Source organism: Gavia stellata, chromosome 2 (genome assembly GCF_030936135.1).
Source record: "Gavia stellata isolate bGavSte3 chromosome 2, bGavSte3.hap2, whole genome shotgun sequence".
Classification (NCBI taxonomy): domain Eukaryota; kingdom Metazoa; phylum Chordata; class Aves; order Gaviiformes; family Gaviidae; genus Gavia; species Gavia stellata.
In genome coordinates this window covers 64304156-64325923 of record NC_082595.1, presented here as the reverse complement: position 1 = coordinate 64325923, position 21768 = coordinate 64304156, and the positions used below count along the sequence as shown (strand labels likewise).

Here is a 21768-nt window from a genome sequence, read left to right as displayed (position 1 = left end):
TACACAATAAACTACGTCTCATAAAAGCTGGGTATTTAAAAATTCTGTTGAAATTTACCATTAAAAAAATTACCATTATGCTTCCATTCTTTCCCAATAAGAAGTTTGGGGAAAGCCAGCCTGATCTCTAAGACTGGTAGGCTTTGCTCAACATACTGTATGAGACTCACTTAATCCTTGTACTCCTAGTGACCACACATTTCTCTAGATGGTGATCTGAATTCTGCCAGTGTAGGTATTTTTGTGTATTGTAGTGTATGTATTTTCTACATAAACTTCTGCATTCAGGATTCAAGTTAGCTCGTTTCCAAGACCTACCGGGCAGACTCTCACCACAAAAAATAATGTAAAAAAACTTTCTAATGGAAAATAGGATTACTTGAATATATGGAAGAATTAAAATGCAGCTGTCTTCTTAACACGTAACTCATGAGAAACTAGGTAGTTATTTACTAGAACAATAAAATGTAATTTTCTTCTCCCGAACTTTTCAATGCTTAGCTTGCCAGACACCATTTTCCACTAATATCTTGTGTTACATCTTTTATTTCCCACAGCCTTAGCATGCCTTTCAGAACTCTTGCAACTGATTTCTTTTTCCAAAGCTAGTTTTTCACAGATTCTGATCACAAACTCATTCAAAAGTGTAGCCAAGCATAGCGAGTTCAACATTTCACTTTCTTTTTTTCTAGGGTAACTTCAGGATGTAAAGCACTCCTCTAAATATTGCCCACCACCTCCATATCCATGTCTGTCAGCATTTTATGTTAGCATCCATGATCAGACCTTTTCAAGCGTAATACAGACATATTCAAACCATTAGCAACATTTTTTTAAAAACTACAAGTCAGCATTCTTCAGTCAATTCTTACCATGAACCGCATTATTAAACACAAACCTCCACTCAACCTTCAGTTTTCATATCTCATATTTCAGACAAGTTTCTCTGGAATTATACATCTGAGTCTGATCAAGTACCAAGCTTTTACAGGTGCACATCTCATCTCTCAAATGCAAGGATTTAGCTATGCAACGCCTTCCTCTTTACCCATCTAGAAAGCAAGACACTAGAAATCAGACCCATATTCAAAGTGCGACATTGGAGCAAAATCTTCTGCCAGGTGACAGATAGTTAGCCTTTTAAGACACAGGGAGCAGGAGATCACTAATCCATGAAGTGACTGTGTCACAGCAGAGGAGTCAATTAAATTCTAGAAAAGAATAGTATCTGAAATGAGGGAAAAATGTTATGGGCTTCCCAACTTTGTTCAACTAGACAGGGAAATTTTGCAGCTAGTTTCCCTAACTTGTGACCACACTGAACAGCAATTGCAAGAGCAATACATGAAAAAGTAAAGAATGCAGACCTGGTCAAAATTACTATTCATAAAGTTTCTCACTGGTAAGATCTCATTTGACTTAGCAGTAGCTTGTTTCAAGATTGGGTGATGAAATTCAATGACTATTTTGTTTCTTGCAAGGTCAATACAAGAATGTGTCTTAATTAGCCAGTATTTCCCACTTTAAAGCATTTGGATAGGCCTGAATTGACCAGGCCTGTAATGAATTACATACAGAGAACTTCAGTAAAGCAAGGATGGCCCTGTGATTTTCTTGTCCTTGTCAAGCAACAACATTCCTCAGTAGCCTCAGATCAAGATATACTCACATTTTCAATCCCCTCCAAGCTAGATTACAGTGACAACTCTTCAAAATACTTTCAATCAGTATACCGATACAGAAAACTTTAACACAGCATTAAGAAAAAGTCAGCAGAAAATTTTCCTTCATTTCTTATACTGGATAAAATAGGTTTTTGCACCAGCTTTTTAAAAGGAGTTATGACGTACATCTTTAAAGGTCATCAGGTACAGATCTATTTGGACCTAATGGGAGCACATTCAGAAGGAAAGGAAACAATCCCTTATACCATGCAATAAGGCCTGATAATGTTCCTCCACACACCCCACAAGGGTACCACAAAACAGAACTCCTGCCACTGATACCCTCAGTCCTCCCCAGATAAAAGTTTCTAGGTCCGTTCTTGAAAGAAGACAGTATTGAACAACAGATTAGCTTCCTATATAGTACAGACAGACATAGAGGTCTTCACTCACTCAAATAAACAGCATTCAGAGAAGTGGGTGGTGACCTGCATCTCTTTCTTGTGCTCTGGAAAGTACTAAGGACCTTACATGGGACATGAAACAGCAATCTGAGAGAGTTGTTTTTCTCCATAAAACCTGTATCAAAATTCAAATTATCTACAACATTTATCCCCACAACTGATTTTCAAGAGCGACAGCAAATTCTAATTTAAAGCTACTTTCCTCTAAAATATTCAGTATGGATCTCAAATTTAAGATCTTTAAGTTCCATGTGGACTTTTTTAATACAGATTTAACTCCCACTTTGGAGCAGCAACCTCTGTGGTTTCCTTAATAGTCTGTACTAAACAGTTACACAGCCTATATTCAAGAAAACTCAGATAAAACAGAAACCAGAAAAGGATTTCTTTGTCACTGACTTGCATGTCCCACATGCAAATACTGCTACCAAAGACGACATACAACTGCCAGGTCTTCAAGTAGCCTCCTTACCATTGTAACAATCTAGAGATATAGTGCGCTTTTTCCCCCCCTCCCAAAAGGTGAAAGGGACCATCATAAGCACGTTTTCAGGAAAGGACGAAAAAGGAAAGGTCAGGTAGGAACAAGAGAGAACAGGAAGTCACCCAATTAATTCAGCACTATGTCTAATCTCCCACTACCGAGTTACTGTAAATTCAGGGAAGAACAGGCTAATCCAACCACAACCAAAGATGACTTCAGTGTTGCCAGACCTGTGAGCCCCATTCCCCAAACGAGCATAAGTTCTCATCAGCAGTTTTGTATTTTGGGGTTTGAAATTTAAATCAACCTTAAAAATATCATGGACACAATAGTGGCCCTAATGAAGGGCTGCCTCAGTTTTAATAGTTCGAAAATAAAGAATTCTAAATAACAGCAATAATAATTTTAAAATCATCCTGAAATTCTTGTTTTGTTAGCTAATGCAACAGTAGTATATATTTTGCTCATTTATTAAAAAACATAAATGTTGTTTAAACACAATTAGGAATCATTGATATTTTCTGGGACAACCATGACAGTTGTGTAATGTAAGTCTACTGCACAAGACTTAACTCCATACTAAATTGAGAAACAATTCTTTCAGCATACAAAGTAGTTTGGGCAGACAGATAAGTGACTCTGCTGAAATACAATTTCCTTCACTTCCTTCCAATCTAGCTCAATATATTTTAGTGAACAACTCTAAAGGACAATTATTACATTGCATGCTGTACAACACATTGTATCTCGCGCACAGTATCAAGCGCTAGTTTTATATTCATTATATAAATAGATTTCTTATTAAAACTATTTTGCTATCAGAAAAACGAACATTTGTGCTTGTTTTTTAAATAGTCTAATGCTTTCCTTCTTTCCAAAAGAAGAAATTTAAACAAAAACTGAGCTACTTAACTAAATGTAGCTGGAATTAAGAGTATCATCTTTCATGACCTTATGAGTGTAGTTCTGTCTTAAAAGTTATTAGAAGTAACCTGATGAACACGTATCATCAAATAAATACAGTAATTTCAAAATATTGTTTTCACAACAGTCTGGAAGAAATGTGAGGGTTAAGGAAAATTCTCATGTAATTATTGGCATCTAAATTTGATGATATGAACTGTGTTGTGTAAGAGTATGCAGGAAGACAGGGGGCAAGAAAGAGACTACCCGTCAGCTCTTATTATTTAGGTGTTCTGAATAGTATGTCAGTTACATATCCAATGCAGATTGAGCAGCATGCAGGAAACAAGGACTGCTTTACTGAAAGGGAAGCTATGATTTTCTACAGAGGGATTCCTCAACCAACAAGTATAAAAAAACCCTTCAGAAATTAATCATCTAAATGGCAAGTACCTAAAGCAAGTGTTTGAAAACAGCTATAAATCAATAACCTTGCAAAGGTAGTAGAAAGCTGGTATGTTTCAAAGCATTTAATAATAAAATTCAAGAACAACTTGGGAAAAAACTTCATGGTCACAGTGAAAACAATGAACAGATTAAGAATTCAATTATTTCCTTTTATCTTGTGAAGCTGGATAAAACTGAATAATCAGAACACCCAATGAATCTCCAAATATCATTTTGAAATTACATTAATACAATCTATTAATATTACCACATTTTGAGATTACTACACTTTTAATAACATAACAGAAATAAAAATGAAGTTTACCAAAAGCAGACGGTAACTAAAGCTTCAACATCTAATAAACAATGTATTAAATAAGAGATAAACAGAAATCATAAAATGAGATGTGCATCAGTGATTAAATGAATCCAGTGGAAAAAAAGCAATAAGGAGAAGGAAAAAGGTAGGCTTAACTTAAGAAGGGATAGGGACATCAACCAAACTTACTTCCTGTTCATGAGATGTCTGATTAATGAATGCATGCTTTGTGAAATTCATCTCTTTAACGTCTATCTTCCTAACAACATCATATACTTTTCTGACCTTGAACACCTGACTTCTTGGAGTTTTATTTCCATTGTAGCCCATGTCATTTCCATTACTGGGAGAGGATGGGCCAATGCGAAAGACATGGCAAAATATCCTCACGATCCTTAAGAGACTCTTCATTTGCGCTTCATAATTACTTGACAAGCTGGGGGAAAAAATGGAATATTTAAGTTTCTTTTCCTAGATGAAACAATTTAGTACATTAAGGAGTAAGCAATCTAATGGTAGGGTCTGACACACATGGGGGGGGGAACCACACCCTAAGCTTTAAACCCTAGTGAATTTTAACTTTCATTTCCTGCACCAGCCCCAAAAGTCAAATATAAGCACTGTAATTTTAACTAGAAGTGAAATCAGAACAGCAAATTCCAGATCTTGCAAAATACTTCATTTGTTTTTACGTACATGTACACTTCTTATGAACCGCTGGTAAGAAATACAACTTACTACAATGGATCTCAACGTATGAAACAAATTGGGATATCCAGATGAAAATGTTTTTCAATCCAGAAAAGGTATCATCCAATGGTAAAAGCATACTGACTAATCAGATATACTGCCACAGCCCATCCTCACCTAGCTATTATCCTAAATGCCCATTAACTACGTCAATCAGACAAGGGATCAAGAGGGTAAAGACGCCACTATTTCTACTCAAGAGAAACATCACCTAAGTGAAACTACACAAAAGCACCACTGTTATTTATTTATCCAATAAATATATTTAAAGTTTTATGTCTTCTTAACTGAACTGCCCAACACTGAACTCTGTACCAATAGTGTAGAATATGAGATATTCATGAGTTCAAGCACAAGCAGAACATTCTCCAAATTCAACTTGTTTTTTTTTTCCTTAAACCCCGAGTAGTAAGAATTCTTCTGTCTTGAACACATAATAAAAATTGCAAGAAATTAAAACTTTTTCTACTGAACTCTATTCGCTTATAAATATAAGTGAGCACATATCCAATTCTATCTTTAAAGTACTTGCAACTTAAAAGCATGCTTTCTAACTGTAAGATCAGTATACACCAGAAAACTGACATCTTAGAGGATGCTGTAAACCTCTGATACAATTAATAAGCTGTTAATTCACAAATCTGAAACATAGCTATTTGTAACACCACAGTACCTTCACCATGACCTCACTCTCCCTATGGCATAGGTAAAAGCAAAAGACCAATTTATTTTCAGCACTACATTTTAACGACTGCCAGTGAGGTGTTAATTTTAAAAAGCCACATACTAAGAATTTTACCAAACTGATATACAAAGTACAACTTTCTTGTCACAATCTAGACTTTAACCAGAGAAGTTTTCAGTAAATGGAGATAAGAAAGGAACACAAAGAGTAAACAGTACAACAGTAGGAATGTTAAGTTTTTAACCAGGTGAAAAAAATCCCCTGACTAGCAGACTGTGATTATATTACCAGAAGTTCTGGTCACAGCCACAAATTAGCATTTGTAAAATCTTTGCTTATATACCAAAAGAATCTATGAATAGAAGAAGCTAACTCAAGAAGCTAACTTAGGTATTGAAAAAAAAAAAAAAATTCAATTGAGGTTTATCATCCCTCAGCAGCAGTGTTTTCTTGGTGAGATTTCAGTTTAAATCTCCTGCTCTCCAGGAAGAGGACCCATATATATAGGAAAACCTTAAAGTGCTTTTAATAGTTTACTGAAGCTTTTACTAGCATGTTTGTAAACACTCAGCTAGGCCCAATCTGCACCACCAAGACCAAATCGTGTCACACTGCAATTATTTCTTGGAAAGAGGAAATAAGTGATGGAGGTAATCCTAACTGAACAGGCTCCTTCCTGGTATTCAAAGCAGAAGTCCTCAGGCAGAAGCTTGGTGGCACTCCTGGCTATCTGCTAGAAGCATTACAAAAAACAACTTTAGACACTTTTGAACTAAACAACAAACAAACCCAACAGCAACAGGCTGCAGGTCAGCACCCAGGAAATTAACAGTGATGATACTAGTTCTGCCATGCAAGAGTATCATTATTGGAGGTTTTCGTTTACAGAGTGCATTTTACATACTATTTGTGGAAGGACAAGAGACAGGAAAGAGGCCCAAGCTCAGAGAGTCTATATTCACCAAGTACTACCTTCATCCTCGTTATATTAATAATAAAGCAACTGAGAAATACTTAGTCGAAGCAGAGATTGAAGCCTCAAACAGGGAACAGAATTGGAGAGAACAGACACACAGTTTTTGTGAAACTGTATCTTGTAATAGAAAAAGAAAATAATTCCATTCCCCTTGTGACGTATTACAAAGTATAAAGTACCAAAGACAAGTGGGCCAGCAAGAACCCACAGGACACCCTAAGTACAGGTATCTCTAGAAATGCCTGCTCATCCAACGCAATGCAAAGCTTCCAACTTGTCTTCAGCCTCTGCTAGTCAACCCACATGCAGCAGTACAGGAGTACATACTGGCTCAAATTCAGAGACAGTACAGGCACATAGATACTGTTTCTACAGACATACTGAGGGAGCATTGCTCAATACAGGGGAGCAGTAACAGTAATAAATCAAATCTAAACACACAATCAGTTTAATTTATCTCTGGATACTGAAATAGAAACAAATACTGTTTCATATGATCTAATCCAGCTACCACAACTTCTGATAATGTCCCCATACAAAGCAAGTTTGAAACCCTTTCCTGCAGAATGGTTTTACACTTTATCACAGTTTGTTTGTAGGAGATCTATGGGCTCTAACAAAGTCTGGAGACGAAACAAACGTGTTACACATTAAGTTGATTACACACTGAAGCTGAACAGCAGCTTAAGTTCTTCAAAAAGTTATGTTTGCAGAAACAAAATGTCATTAACATGTCTATGCACTATAACCCCAAACATTTGAGGGGTTTAAGTCTTTTATGCTCATTCATCAAGGTGAACGCCCATCAGAACAAGACTGTGATTAATGGTGTCGTGAATTTCCTAGCATTGTCTAGGAGTTCTGACCTGCTATCTACAAGCTCCATCCAAACTTAACATGACTGATGAGGAAGAAAGAAAAAAAAAAACCACCTAGAACTAAGAATATATTATTTAGTCTCCACCTAACTGATGGACTCCTTGTGCCCTGGCCCCAGTTGAAAAGCAGCATTCAAAGTCTTATTCCTCTACAACCTATCTGACAGGCCTCTCCGGTTACAGAACACTCTTCAACCTCTCTTCTCCAAAAAGCCATCCAGAATATGTTAGTAAGGAACTTCCACTCATGCTTTCAGGCTCTTGACTTCTTTCAGTAAAGATTTTCTTAGCTTCTAGTAAAGCATAAAGGTTAGAGCAAATTCTGCTAGCTTTTGAAAACAGTAGCGTTACTGGTGTTCCAACAGATTACAGTTCAGGTGTTTTGCACGAACTCCCTCAAACAGATGCCACAAAACCTAGGAAAGATACTAGGAAAATATGCTTGCCTATTTTATGTGTTTCCCCAAGTAATCGCTTCTTGCACTGCTGAGAGGGCACACTGGTAGATTAAATTTTTGGTCTCATATATATTAGTAGCCATGGAAGGCAATCAGAGCCAGCAAACATGAGACAAGTGTCTGAAGTAACAAAACTCTCTTCAAACATACTAAGAAAGCATGCAGAAAAGTAAAGATGTGGAAGAGAAGAAAAAAGGAGAGGGGGGGGAAAAAAAGGAATGATTGATAGTTGGCTAAAAAGCTTCCCTTCCTAGAGCTGACATAGCCAAACTAACCAAACAAAAAATACACTTCTCTGCAACTCAAGCTTCAAAGACACCAACTTTCCCTCCTGAAGTCCTTGTCAAGACAGTGATCTAGACAGCCACTGTCATACAGAATCAGATTTGAGATCCAGCTACTCCAGCACGTGCCCAGCATCAGACAGTTTAGATCATTAAAACTACTAATCAGCACTAACTATCAGGTAGCTTATCAACCTACTTACGATCCTCTCACACTTACCTAAGCAGTTTGTGACCATTTGTTGTAGCAACTTCAGCAAGACTTGTTAGGATTTTAAGATACTGGCTTTCGCTCTGCTGAGACAAGTGTTCCAGAACTTGCCGCAACTGATATATTAAAACAAAAGAAATTGCATAGTGTCATGGAGCGTCAGATCAACATTTAATTTAGAACATTATCACCCAAGCATTAATATCTAGCAATATTAACGTATGTCTATATTGTCCAACGTCTAATCTAACTTCAGTTAACTTTTCATTATAATTTACAAAGATCACTGAAAAGGTATGTATGCTAGTGTCAATGTATGTACTACAGGATATATGATATCATAGAATGCTATGAACGCTGAATGCTTAACCATATATTATTAATTCATAAGAACAACTTCTTTTTATCTGAAAAATTAGAGGGATATGCTTTCAACTTCTGAAAGCTAAAAGTATATTTTGAGTTTCATAATCCACCTGTCTCACCAGTTCACTCCTCGGTTAGTTTATGACACAGTGTAAATGAACCTTGGATCCTAGAGTTTGCTCTCACTTCATTTTTGCTCAAGATACTGAATGTCCTTCCTTGGATAAGAAGTCATACCCTGCTAATCAATAATTGTTATGATTACCCTCTTCTCAAAATTGTCCTTTTTCTTGCTAATACCATCACTCGGCTCACAAAGACTAGATGTTGCAAACACGCAGACACTGCCCTGTCTTCAACTCCTTTGTTCTACACTTCTCTCTAGCCTAGACATTGTTTTGCAGATAAACTAACTCTTCAGTGGCACTGCTCTTCATGCATTCCTATTGTATCCTCATTTACTTCCTTGCCTCTCACTTTCAAAAAGTTCAGTAATCCTTCTCACCTTCTCCTGTAGAAAGGTGGAAGGAAAAGGAATCTCAAAGGTCCTCTAGTCCAACACTCTGCTCCAAGGCAGGAGCACTTGTACCTGCAATCCAAACTGCCTTGCCCAATTTGCCTGACTGGTTTTCAGATGTCTTCTACTCTGAAGTCCTGCAGCTTCACTAACTGATCTCGTCTAATACTTCACTATCCTTGACTATGTGAAAGTTTTTCTCAAGGTTCAGTTGAATCTCTAGCTACAAATAGCTAAGGCAATACCTTTCTCCCTGCAGTCTGTCAAGAACATTTAAAATGTGAGCCCTGACTTCTAACATACATCCAGTCTCTTCATGTCATCACTTTCAGATAACATGAACTGGTCATTATCCAAGACTTTGGGCAGAACAGCTCAGACTTGGCCATAGAAAACTACACTTAAAATATGCTTCCATTTCGGCAATGAAGCGTAACTATACCATGTATTATCTAATATATTTTGCATACCCTCTCATTCAGATCTTGGTTTTGCACACACCTCCACCATTACTCAAACAGACAGACCAAACACTCATTTTTCTCACTGTCTTCACTTCCACAATATACGATAATATGCTTTGCCATTTACCTTTCTGTAGAAAGTCTTTTTATTCCATGGTTTTAGTTCTTTAACCTCCTCTTTTATTTGAAAACATCTACAGCATCTCCCCATGCTTCTAACATACATTTTGAGAATTCTCACCTCTCTCATTTTACTTTGTAAAACTCAACCCTGTCTCAGAAATGTAAACACTGTTTCTATATAGACTTATAAATCCTCAGTTTTGTAGTGGAAGTAATGGGATTACAGAGAACAACAAAAACTTCAAAAATCTAGCAAACCAATTTTAGTGAAGTGGCAGCCAATACCTTACTAAATCTATTATTTCTTCTTTTTGTTTTAAATTTACAGTCTGTAAAAATTTTTTCAGTTATTTTCAAGCAAACAATATATTAAAAACCCACAGTTAGCTAGATTTGGAAGGGGAAAAAAGCACCCCATGCTTCCTTCCCCCTACACAATCAAGAATCAAAAATTCTTTTCCTTGCTTTTTCTTTGCTTTAGATTGCACTACCTGACAATAATACAAGAAAGAAGGTATAGAAGAACCACTGAGAAAGGAGCAGAATAGTTTCATCTACAGCAATAATAAACAAATGAAATTGCAGCTGCAATCTTTTACACTCTAATTGTACAAGGCAACTTCATACAGATGAGTGCTCATACTCCAAATGTTCAAGTTCATTCTAGATGATTCAAGCCTCGAGACACATCCTAGAATGGATATCTGCAGATAAACACTAAATGAAAGAAAATAGGTCCCGTTACACAAAGTAATTCGTACATATGGAATGCTCTACCAGCACCTTTGTATTGAAGCTTGCAACAAGTCTGCTCTTTCAATTCTTACACTGTCTACATCACTTTGCTAAATATGCAAAGTTAGAACACTAAATCAAAATAGACCCTACATTTAATCCCAAATTCTTGTGTTTAAAACTATGTGAAGACTGTACATTTGCCATGGGGGAAAGAAAAGTACATAGTGGTCAACTACTGTGGCATTGACAGTCAACTGCTGGTAGTGTCTTCTAATCAGGACACTCATAGGAAGCAATCAGATCTCCACAACACAGACAGATCAGTAACTACAAAACACATAATACTGTATTACCATGTTTTCCCGTAGATCTTCATTCTGCGTCATTTGAATTATTGTCTGGAAAAGTCGAGGATGGTATTGTATTAAGACTTCACAAGTCTCTCCATAACCACCCTAAAAAGCAATAGTTCAAAAACCATTTTAATTAAAAGAAATATTAGAATTGGGGTTTATACTATTATAGGCATTAAAATCTACTGAGGATTACAATTTTTATTATTTTTTTTTTAACTCATGCTGAATGGAGAAATCTAATCCTAAACTAAACTGTACCAAAATTAGATATCCCAAAACTTTCGGGAGAAGACAGAATCAAATTCTTTCAGTATATCGGCTCACATATATCTGTTCCCTTTCTTCTGGTTTTTGAAACACTTTCCTACTTAGAAAGCCAAAGTTACATTTGAACAACACTTCATCTAACAATTTACCACAGATTAAAAATAGTGCAATATTTAGCTTCTCTTCCCATTGCTGATAGATGACACATGTCTACCTAATCACACCCAGGATCTAAACCTTCAAAACAAATATTTTCCTAAAGGCTCACAAGGCACAAATCTGACTTGTTAAAGGAAGACATAGGATAAACTCATGAAAGGGTTATTCAACTTCAAAATCAATACACAAGTATGATTCCACTTGTGCCTTAGATCAACAGCTTGACTAACTTCACGACCTTTTGAGAAAAATGCTTTTTGGAAAGAACAAAATTTGAATTTGTGGTATATTTGTATCAACTCTTATTTAACATACTTGCATTTTTAAGCAGGCACCTAACACCTGAATACGCAAATTCTACACTGGAAAGATGACAACATAATGTATTAAATGCTGCAACTCCAGAGACTCCTTCTCTTTTTGTGACAGTTTATAACTCACTTCTGTAATAACAGATTCATTAAAACAGATTCATTTAATTGTTCCTGGTGCCAAGAAATTAAGTATTAAAATTAAAACCACACAGAATCCACAAGAATTAATGAAATTCAGCTCATCAAAATCAAGGTAATACATGTTTTTAGAAGGCTGAAATTATAGATTCTTCTTGCCGACATGGTATCTACTCTGAAAAGCAAACCTGTAAGTAAAGCATAAAACCCTTGATGGAAAAGGAAAGAAAATACTTTGTTTTCTCCTTTTTTACTTAGTATCATGAACTTGTAAACTAGATGATCTCAAACACCTTAAGATCATCACTACAAAAGAGCAAACACTAGGTGTCACTACTCACACCTAAAAAAAGTTGACAGAATTTTGATGTGTAAAGTGGTGCCCTAGGGATTGTAAAACTGGAGACTGAAGCAGACATTCGAAACACTAATCATAAAAACTAAGAATAGTACCATTAAGTACATGCTGGTATACTGTCTTACAGGTCTGTGGCTGCAGAAAGTCTCAAAATTGACTAGACTCCATGTGGTTTTATGGTAATGGTAAGTCATTTTGCCATAATAAAGAAAAGAAAAAAAAATCTGAGCTTCACAGTTGAGTCAGTAGTGAGACAGCACAGTGATCTGGCACTTCTGAGCAACCAGAGCTGAGGACTTAAAACGGTTTCTTATATGCAAAAAGAAATGCTGTAAGTAACCTAACTTGATCAAGACCTTCCACAGATAGTCTATGAAATAAATTTTTCAGAGTTAAACATTCCAAAAATATCCCACAGGTACTGCAGGCAGCAGTCTCTACCACATACACACAGCTACTGCAACTGCAGGTCTTAGGCACATGAGGAATCTTCAGAAATTAATTAACTTGAGATTAAAATAATCTGCTAGGACAGCAAAAGATTTGAACATTTCAACTTTATCCTGCCAAACTAATGACATGCAGCAAGGTAGTGTGATGTCCACTAAGTGCAGTGATTTTTTTTTTTTTTTAGCCTCCAGTTCACAGTTTTCTAGTATCTGGAATACCTTTGAAAAGTAACAGTCAGCACCATGTAAGTTTTGTTTGTTTTTATCAGTAATATCTCTTCAAGAAAAAAGAAAACCTAATAGTTGAGATAAAAATAACACCCACCACTCCTTTCTTCATGCCTTTACCTCTTGTTAACAGTTAAGCACCTAAACAGAGTCTATTACCATTACACCAAGGCTTCCCAAACTTTCTAGTCAACTGGAGTTCTGCAAACTCTGTTTCTCATGAACTCCAATCTTGCAAAGTCTTTAAAGAAAGATGTTAAAGACTTTTGCAAAGGGTTCAAATTGGGAACCTGCCTACAGGATCAGTTTAATTGCAAAAAAATTATTTTTGCATTTCTGTTTCACCAAAGGACTACTATCTTTCATAAGCCTTAACAATAAAAAAAGATAACACTGATCAGGTGACACTGTAGTAAGCGACAGAAGTTCACAGAAAAAGAGAGTTGCTAACTTAATACCTGTACACAGAGATCCAGTGGAGTAACACCATTTTTGTCTGGTAAATATTTGGCTCCTCTCATCAAAAGAATTTGTGCAGTGTCTCTCTGACCATGGCTATTCAAAAGAAGAGAAGAAAGAGAGTTATACAGCACTTACGCTCTACTATGAGTGATAAATCTGACTTTATTGCATCTAACAAACAAAACCTATGTAACCTAGGAGAAAACAAATAATTATGGTATGAAACTAAGCAGAAACAGAGGGTGGAAGATAATGCCACTTAAATTCTACTACCTTTCAAGGCCACTACAGAAGCACAACGCAAAGTTAGGTATGGCCCATTTATCAAGCTGGAGTCACCCTCATCATTCAGATGATTCATCTTAGCCTAGCCTCATAAGTATGTATGAGCTCTTTCTCAATTCACACCCTAACTTACTTCACAGAGAAAGTTTTCTTCACCGAGTTCTTTGCTCACTCCTACCAGATTTCGGGGGGGAAAAAAAAAATCTAATTGTGCTTTAACTATCAGTAAAATATTAGTAAGATTTTTTTTTTATTCATAAACATCTTTTTTGCACAAGAGTTCAATACATCACTCTTGGCTCTAATTTATTTTAACCAATACATGTGAATGTTTTGCCTAGCCTTTAAATGTGAAGAGTGATGAGTTTTACTTTTCCATTCAGAGTTTATTTCACAGTCTCACTCAACTCTTTATAGGTTGTACAGGACTCAAGAACGTCACAAACAACTATTCCAACAGGCCACCACTGCCTAGAAAAAAATAAGACCAAAGATTATTTATATCCCTCAACACCTAAAGCATATACTTTCCAAAACCCTTTCTCCTAAGGAAAATGAGAAATTGGGTACCAGTGATTAGATGTTGACTTCATTAAAAACACATTGAAAGACTAGTTGACTATTGCCTTCACCAATATTTAGTGTGTATATTGACAAATGTAATACAGAAGTATTTAAAGGGTGAAATGAAAGACTGATACAAAAGACACAGCAATTAAGGTTACGGATACAAGTTTTCCAATGAAGTTTTAGATCACAAGTTAGTTTGCAGTGTGCCCTTTACACAAATGTATATGACTATTCGCTGTCCTGGAACACACCAAGGCTGCCTGCATTAACAGTTCAGGAAGGGCACAGGAAAAGCGACAACAGCTGAGGGGCAAGAGGTAGCTTCACTGGTCTCTCAATAGTTCCCAGATGAGTTCTCCTCTTCCATTCCCTTCCAGCCCAGGAAACCAACAGATTAATCTAACGTACCAGACTTTGCCCCAGTGCAAACAAACAGAGTCAGCTACCAGATCTCAGAAAGGAGATCAGAAGGGCCTACCTCAGAAAGGCATACCTGAAGGACCTCTTCACTGTAATTCTCTATACTAAGTACACAACCCAACACCTTGAAAAAACCACGGGTTTCAGAGTCAGACTTTGAGCATCAATACCCTTTCTCCAGCCATCACCAGCCACTGCTACCACATCCCGCTCTCCCTGTCATCAGGGACCTACAACCTTTCTTCCTGGGTGGCAGCACCACCAACTGGCATTTCTGACAAGGAGATGTTGACTTCCGCTATGCACCCTGCTCATTCTACCCTGCCAGCTGCTCCAATTGTTAACTTCTAAAGGAACATCACCTCTGTACTTGCAACGAATTCCCTTCTCATGGAAAACCTCCAAGCTGAAGCAAGTTGCTTACTTCTTTTAAAGTGGATGCCAATACAAGTCCCTTAATCAAGCACCAAGGCATTCAATTAGCTAGCAGCTATTTATTCTCCACTTCCCTTCTTCTCATCTGCCAAGAAGTTAACATACACTAGCTCCAGAGCTCCAGAGACCAGGGCTCCCACAACATAACTCTTGGAAGGCCAACAGGTCAGTCCATTTCTCTTTTTGTTTATATTAACATTTAATCATAGGTGAACTATTTAACCTGTAACCAAAACACAGGGATTATAAAATTGTAAATGTTCTACCAAATAGCAGAAATGCTCCAATTAAAACAAAAGGTCATTTATCATATGTGATTAGTTTTGAAATAAAACTAAACCATGAAGAAAACAGAACTGATCAAAGCAACAATATAATTTCAATTCAACACTATAACTTTAAGGCATATATGCACATTTCACATACACTGTAATACCATAAGGTACATTAAAGAATAGTTAAACTTACCTTATAAAAGGCTGCATTTTTCGTTTACTCAAAATAATCTAAATTGATAGATCTCATTTTTTCAGAAAAAAAGTTCAGCAGTCATTGATTTATGACTCATGCTAGAACATGCACAGCTGTGTGTTTAACATGTCTGTTAGAAAGAAGTATATAAGCCTGCAGTACTAAGGTAAGTATTTAGATGGAGTCACCAAACTACATTCAAACAGGAGGCAAGATTAAATACCAGTCAGCTTTTTGTTTCATAAGTTTTGTGCTTTCTAATCATTGTTATTGCAGAAGGGGAGAAAAAAAAAAAAATCAATTTCACTTTTAGCACAGTATTCAAAAGTTAAGAATATATACCTGCAAGCAAAATAGAGCGGAGTTGCCCCTGACACATTTGGCCTGTTTATATCTGCACCGCTGTCTAGCAAACACTGCACCGTCTAGAACAGAAGAAAATACCAGCATTAGAAGAAGAGCAATAGAAAAGTCTGTTGGCTTGCAACTCTTTAGTGTCATGCATGTCTAATTACACTGAAGGATTTAATTTTCAATAATCAATCTCAAAACCAAAATTCCTAAACACTATATGGAAAATCATGGTTGTCAGAGCTCATAAAGCTTCCTTGCACTTCCCATTTTAACAAGAATGCCTTTTATTGAACTCCAGATAATCCCAAAGACCCCTGGAACTACAAGCCATTTAAAAAGGAAAATGACACTTTTTAGAGAACTAAACCTCAAGTTAGTGACAGCCATAAACAGCCTTATCACAAGCCGAAGTTTTAAACACACACTAGAAGAAATATGTAAGCAAATTCTAAAATATAAAAACATTAAGCAGATTCTCAAACAACTTTTGCTATATTCCAGTCACATAAAGTAGATAAGTCTACAGATAACAGTTTCTCAGAACCTGGTCTTCCAAAGTTGAGCTCTAACAATGACAACAGAAAGGATGTGGGTAGAAAGATAATTTTTTTTGAACAGTAAATAGTCCTGGAGACAACCTGTATAATTCAAGATCATTACTCTACATGGCTGTAATGCAGTTCAAATAAAGCCTCCAGACCAGCACTCTAAGAGTAAACAGTCAGCCCTAATGCAAGGCCAGGTCTAAGAAATATTCACACAGATCAATAAAAGAGTCTATGTGAACTTGTTTACTTCTAATGTTAAATATCTAACTGACCCAACCCTGTGTTCATTTTTTATTCACAGCAAATGAGTATCATTTCAGATTTCAAAAGCACATAATAGCTGGTACAATTATGAATCAAACACATACTAAAAAGTAAGGAAGAACATTTTCAAATGTTTAACATTATCAAAACGCGCAATCAGCAAGGCACTAATAGTACTACAGAACAGCTGAACAGTATACAGTAAGTCACTTAAACTCCCATAAACACTGAGATCAATCATTTCCACAACAATAAATTAGTTATCCCCATGGAAGTGTATGCAGTCAATACTAAGACAAACAGTAGAGTTCTTCACACTTCTAAACATCATCATGTGCATGACTAGCTTGAAGTTTATAAAAAAAACACACACAACACCACTGAGGCTTTACCCAATTCTTCACAAATCCAACCTGGTAATAAAATTTAGAAACTTACTGTCTTGTGTCCGTTTTGACAAGCTACATGAAGTGCTGTCTGTCCCATTGCATCTTCAACATCTACATTACTGACATGCTGAACAAGATCATGAAGCAATTCTGTTCGTCCGTTGACAGCCAACCAATGAATCTAAGTACAAAATGATGAGATATATGTTTCCTTTAGCAATTACATAAGTACTTCATAAATATGATTTTAAACCTGGCTGTACTGTTGTCAACATTTTCACACAGAGAAGCTTTGAACAACAATATCATATGCTTAGGTACTTTGATCACATCTTTTCATTCTTAAGGGCACTGGACACACAGCAGTTTTGTTTATTTACATGTAAGACAGCAGAAGCTTAAGAAATGAGAATCTTCAAATTCTTCATTCATTTTAAAAGCACCATGAGAATAAATAGCACTTACTGCAGTCAAGCCTTCATTATTACAAATGTTGACATCCGCACTGTATTCCAGCAGCTTGCTCATACATTTCTTCTGGCTATAAACAAAAGAACACATTAAAACCCAGCCAGGGAAAATAATTTACGGAGACCAAGTGTCTTCTTCGAGCTCCACTCACTCTAATTCATCATTGTTCAAACCATAGCACATAGTTTTACTTTATAAGGAGTATGGTACTGAGCACATGAAAAAGAGAGTGATCATCAGTAGCACCAGAGACTCATACAGTGCAAGTGTAGTATATGAAGCACAGGGCTAAAAACATAGTTGTGTAGCTGAATGTTTGTGTGGAAAATGTAGAAGTACTTAACTACCACTCTAACAGCTTCAGCTCAGCATGAACTATGCTCTCAAGACAAGAAACCAGAGTTCAGCTAATGGAAATCCATGAAGTTCATCATCACCTGTACACTTCAGTGAACACATTTACAGGACACCACTAAGTCATTATTTAATCAGACGCTCATTGTAACACTATGTAAATCTTTGCTAAGTACAGTAACTGCCTTAATGGAAGTAGTGGTGTTTTTCCTACTTCATGTTTTGTTTGGTCTTTTAATGCTAATGATCTAAGTGCTTTACCCTTAAGAGTTTATTTTTACTTTTCCTTTTTATTTGGAATCTCTCACACCTTCCTCACACCTCCTTTCCACATAACTGTCTCCTGCGTGTATTTCTGCATTTCATCATGTACCACTTGGCTGCTTCTTTTTCCCTTCTCCTACAAATACTCCTCCCACATACCTAAAAGCCACTAAATACTACCTCCTCCTCATTTGAAGTACCAGCCTTGATACAATTCAGTTACTGTAACACATACATGCTCGAAAAAGAAAAAGACATTACCATTATCAGCTGTGTGTTTGCACATACTACAATTCAAGAGATAAGATCTTAAAAAAAAATGCTTGCTCACTGTTTTGGTGTTTTCTTCCTCCCTCTCCTAATATTGTGCAGGCAAACTTTGTATTACTTCCCTTGTAGTAAAAAATCCCTTGGAGACACTATCTGAGAAAAATCTGAAACCTCCGAACCCTTCCAAACCCTCCAGTGTCCTATTCGAAATCTTTTCTTACTTTAGCTAACTGGAAGGTGAATTCATCCCTTGTTCGATCACTGTTGTAAGAATCATGAAGCTCCTGCTTAACAGAAAACACTAAAATGACTGGCACAGAAATTGGCACTTCAGACATTACTTCCTAGTTCATATAAAATTATTTTCCGAATATTCAAAGTATCAACTTTAATCTCCACGTTCCCTGTAAGTGTGCCATCCCTGTTTTCAAAAGTGAAAACCAAAGTACTTTGTTTGAACTATGCAAAAATATTACAGAACATGTCAGCTCAAGTGCATTATGCACAAAACCTTTTTAGAAGTTTAAAAAACTTTTTTCTTACCCATTCCTTGCTGCTAGATGGAGAGGTGTGCATCCTGAAATGTCCTGATAGTTTGGATTTGCCCCTTTTTTTAGTAATAGAACAAGGCATTCAACTGATCCACAGCTAAGAACAAAATAAGGAAGGGAAAAACTGTAACAAAGATATTTACAAACCAAATCTATACTGACATAAAGACAACAGCAATACTATGTACAGATTACATTCAGTAGAAAAATCTTAACACAAAACTGGTTTTACACTTCAAGTTACACAAAGCTAAAGGAAACACACTTAAATGCAGTAAGAACTGACTGATGATAACTTGTACTAATAAAGAGGTTCTAGCCTTCTATGTGATTTTAGTGACTTTAAAACCCAACAGTGAATCTTTATGACTGCCAATTGTTTAAAATATAAAGTGTTGAAAATGTTTTGCTTATTTGCTCTCACCTACCTCATCTTTAATCTATTCACAGGACTGAATTTTCCATTAAACAACAATTCCAATATCTTTTTTTTGTTACGCTTCAGTGTCTGGAAGTTATGTTTAAAAGTTTAAATGTCAGAAAAAATCTAAAACTCATACAAATATTTCTTTGCTATTTGTTTTGCATCTGTAACTCCCATTACTTTTCATAATATAGAAGCTCTTCAGGACAATCAATGTCACCAAGAACACAAACTTCACATTATGTTTATCTTACTCCTGAACTCTTCAGGAGGATAAACATACAGTATTTTTGTATCCATCACAATCTATCTATTGTTATTAGTCTTCCCAATGTCAGAACTGCTACGTAACAACCCAAAGAAACTGAAAGCCAGCTGTACAATAAATTGCAAAAATAGCATCTCCACAACTCTTAATGACGTAACAACTAGCCTAGATAAAAGAGAATCTAGAAACTAAGTGTAACACAATTTCTTGGGGTTTATGATCAATAAATACAGCTTTTCAAAGATACTTCTAAGATGTATGCTAAAAATTTGCTTGCATTTTTTTTAAGTACTTTCTTAAGTAAATTTTATATAAGCATCATGTAATTCTGAGGTGGAATGTTTGGGAAACATATTTCTAAAACAGTCTGCTTAGAAAGCTGGAAATTCTACCTTAATTGTGCCCAAATACCTGCTATTTATATGCAATACTACTACTAGTTCTTTTATTTTTACTTTTTTTTAACAGTTTAAATCTAAGAACTTTCACAATATTTAAAATGGGACCCAAATATAGAACATTCATTCATAAGTTTAAAGTTTAGTTTCCTGAAAGGCCATTTCAAAAACTATTTCTATTAAGGTTATGTTAATCTGGCTGTTTCTTGGCAATATAGATTTATCCCCGCTGAAGAGCTACAAAAATAATAAATAATCTAGGTCACGGAGTTGAAATTTGCACTTAAGTCCTTTATCCAGGATACAAAAAATTATCAGAAATGAGTGGGCAAGTTATATCCCCTTCAGTTACGGTCATAAAAGTACTTTGGAACAGCTGGTTCCCAATGAACATCCAAGTGCCTCCCACTGTTTTAGAATACTTTAAAAACAAGCAGCACCTGCAGACAAGGTTTTTCTAAATCTACAAAGGCAAGAGCAATCCAGCTATACAGGATACACATAATGGCTACATTTCTTCACAGACTGAGACTTCACAGAAAGGGAAAATGTATCCACCAAGACTTCCTTCACTAGAATCTGGAAAGCCATTTGATAACATGTGTAAAACCTGTCCTCTCAATGAGGCAGGCACATTGCTAAAGGAACAAACAAAATACAAAAAAGAAGTGTAAAAACAAAATGTTAACTGATACTACAGAGTTTTCCAGCTTACATTGGTGCCTTAGATTTGTGGCAATACTTTCATTGTTAACTTCTGGACTGGACTCAAGTAAGTCTTACTTTGCTGCAATATGAAGCAAACTTCTCTTCACACGTCCAAATGCATAATTCACATCAAATTTTGAATTTGATAGCAGCTCTGAGACAGACCTTCAAACAGAAATATAATTTTACTTTAAAAATAGCTCACAATATCCAAGCAAAGTATATACTGCAACTTGTACACAAGTACTCTGTTACTGGATCACTATTTCTTTTCCCCCCAACAAATTCCTGAACAAGAGATCCAACAGCTTTCAAGCATCTACATATTAACAGTACCTCTACTCTTTCACTTCTTACTTGTACCTAATAAATGAAGTGTGACACTGGGCAACTGTTTCAAATGTAAACTAGTGAGAATTACACCAGATGGCCAAGTCACTTCTTTACAAATATGGAAAACAAGCATATTAATAGCTGTGGTTTGTAAAACAATAAATTCCCATTTTCTTCCTTATCTCAACACAGACACCCTAGCCAGATATCCAGCAGCTTTCCCAAACACAGGCAAAGTTCAGAAGGAAGATTGGTACGTGAAATCATCATGATGAAGTAGAAGGACACATGCTATGCCAATAGGATAAGAAATTTAAATAGGACCCTTCAAGCCCTAATGAATTAGTGGAGATAAAATATTAATTAAGATTAAATATTTCAAAATAGGCAAAACTGCAAGTGAACTGGTGATTTCAACCTCCAGTAATGAGCTGATCACATAATTTAAAACCCTTGCATACAGTATCAACAAGATATTATGTAGGAGAACAAATGTTTATCCTGATTAGATTAACAGTTTACAGTCTCA

The 21768-nt window shown here is 36.1% G+C and overlaps 1 protein-coding gene across 3 annotated transcripts in view; it reads right to left on the bottom strand.

The window, feature by feature from the left end:
- The window catches only part of HACE1 (HECT domain and ankyrin repeat containing E3 ubiquitin protein ligase 1), a 53140-nt gene that overhangs the window by 26224 nt on the left and 5148 nt on the right, over positions 1–21768 (bottom strand). Inside the window, exons 3-11 of one of the 3 annotated variants that reach the window (XM_059827754.1) lie at positions 20982–21071; positions 19101–19205; positions 17664–17739; positions 17248–17379; positions 15986–16068; positions 13459–13555; positions 11085–11186; positions 8533–8639; positions 4567–4717 (exon numbers count right to left, since the gene is read on the bottom strand). In XM_059827754.1, coding sequence (XP_059683737.1) covers positions 4567–4717; positions 8533–8639; positions 11085–11186; positions 13459–13555; positions 15986–16068; positions 17248–17379; positions 17664–17739; positions 19101–19205; positions 20982–21071 — 943 coding nt within the window. The remainder of the gene's footprint in view (positions 1–4566; positions 4718–8532; positions 8640–11084; positions 11187–13458; positions 13556–15985; positions 16069–17247; positions 17380–17663; positions 17740–19100; positions 19206–20981; positions 21072–21768) is intronic. The other 2 variants (XM_059827761.1, XM_059827769.1) reach the window with 2 other exon arrangements.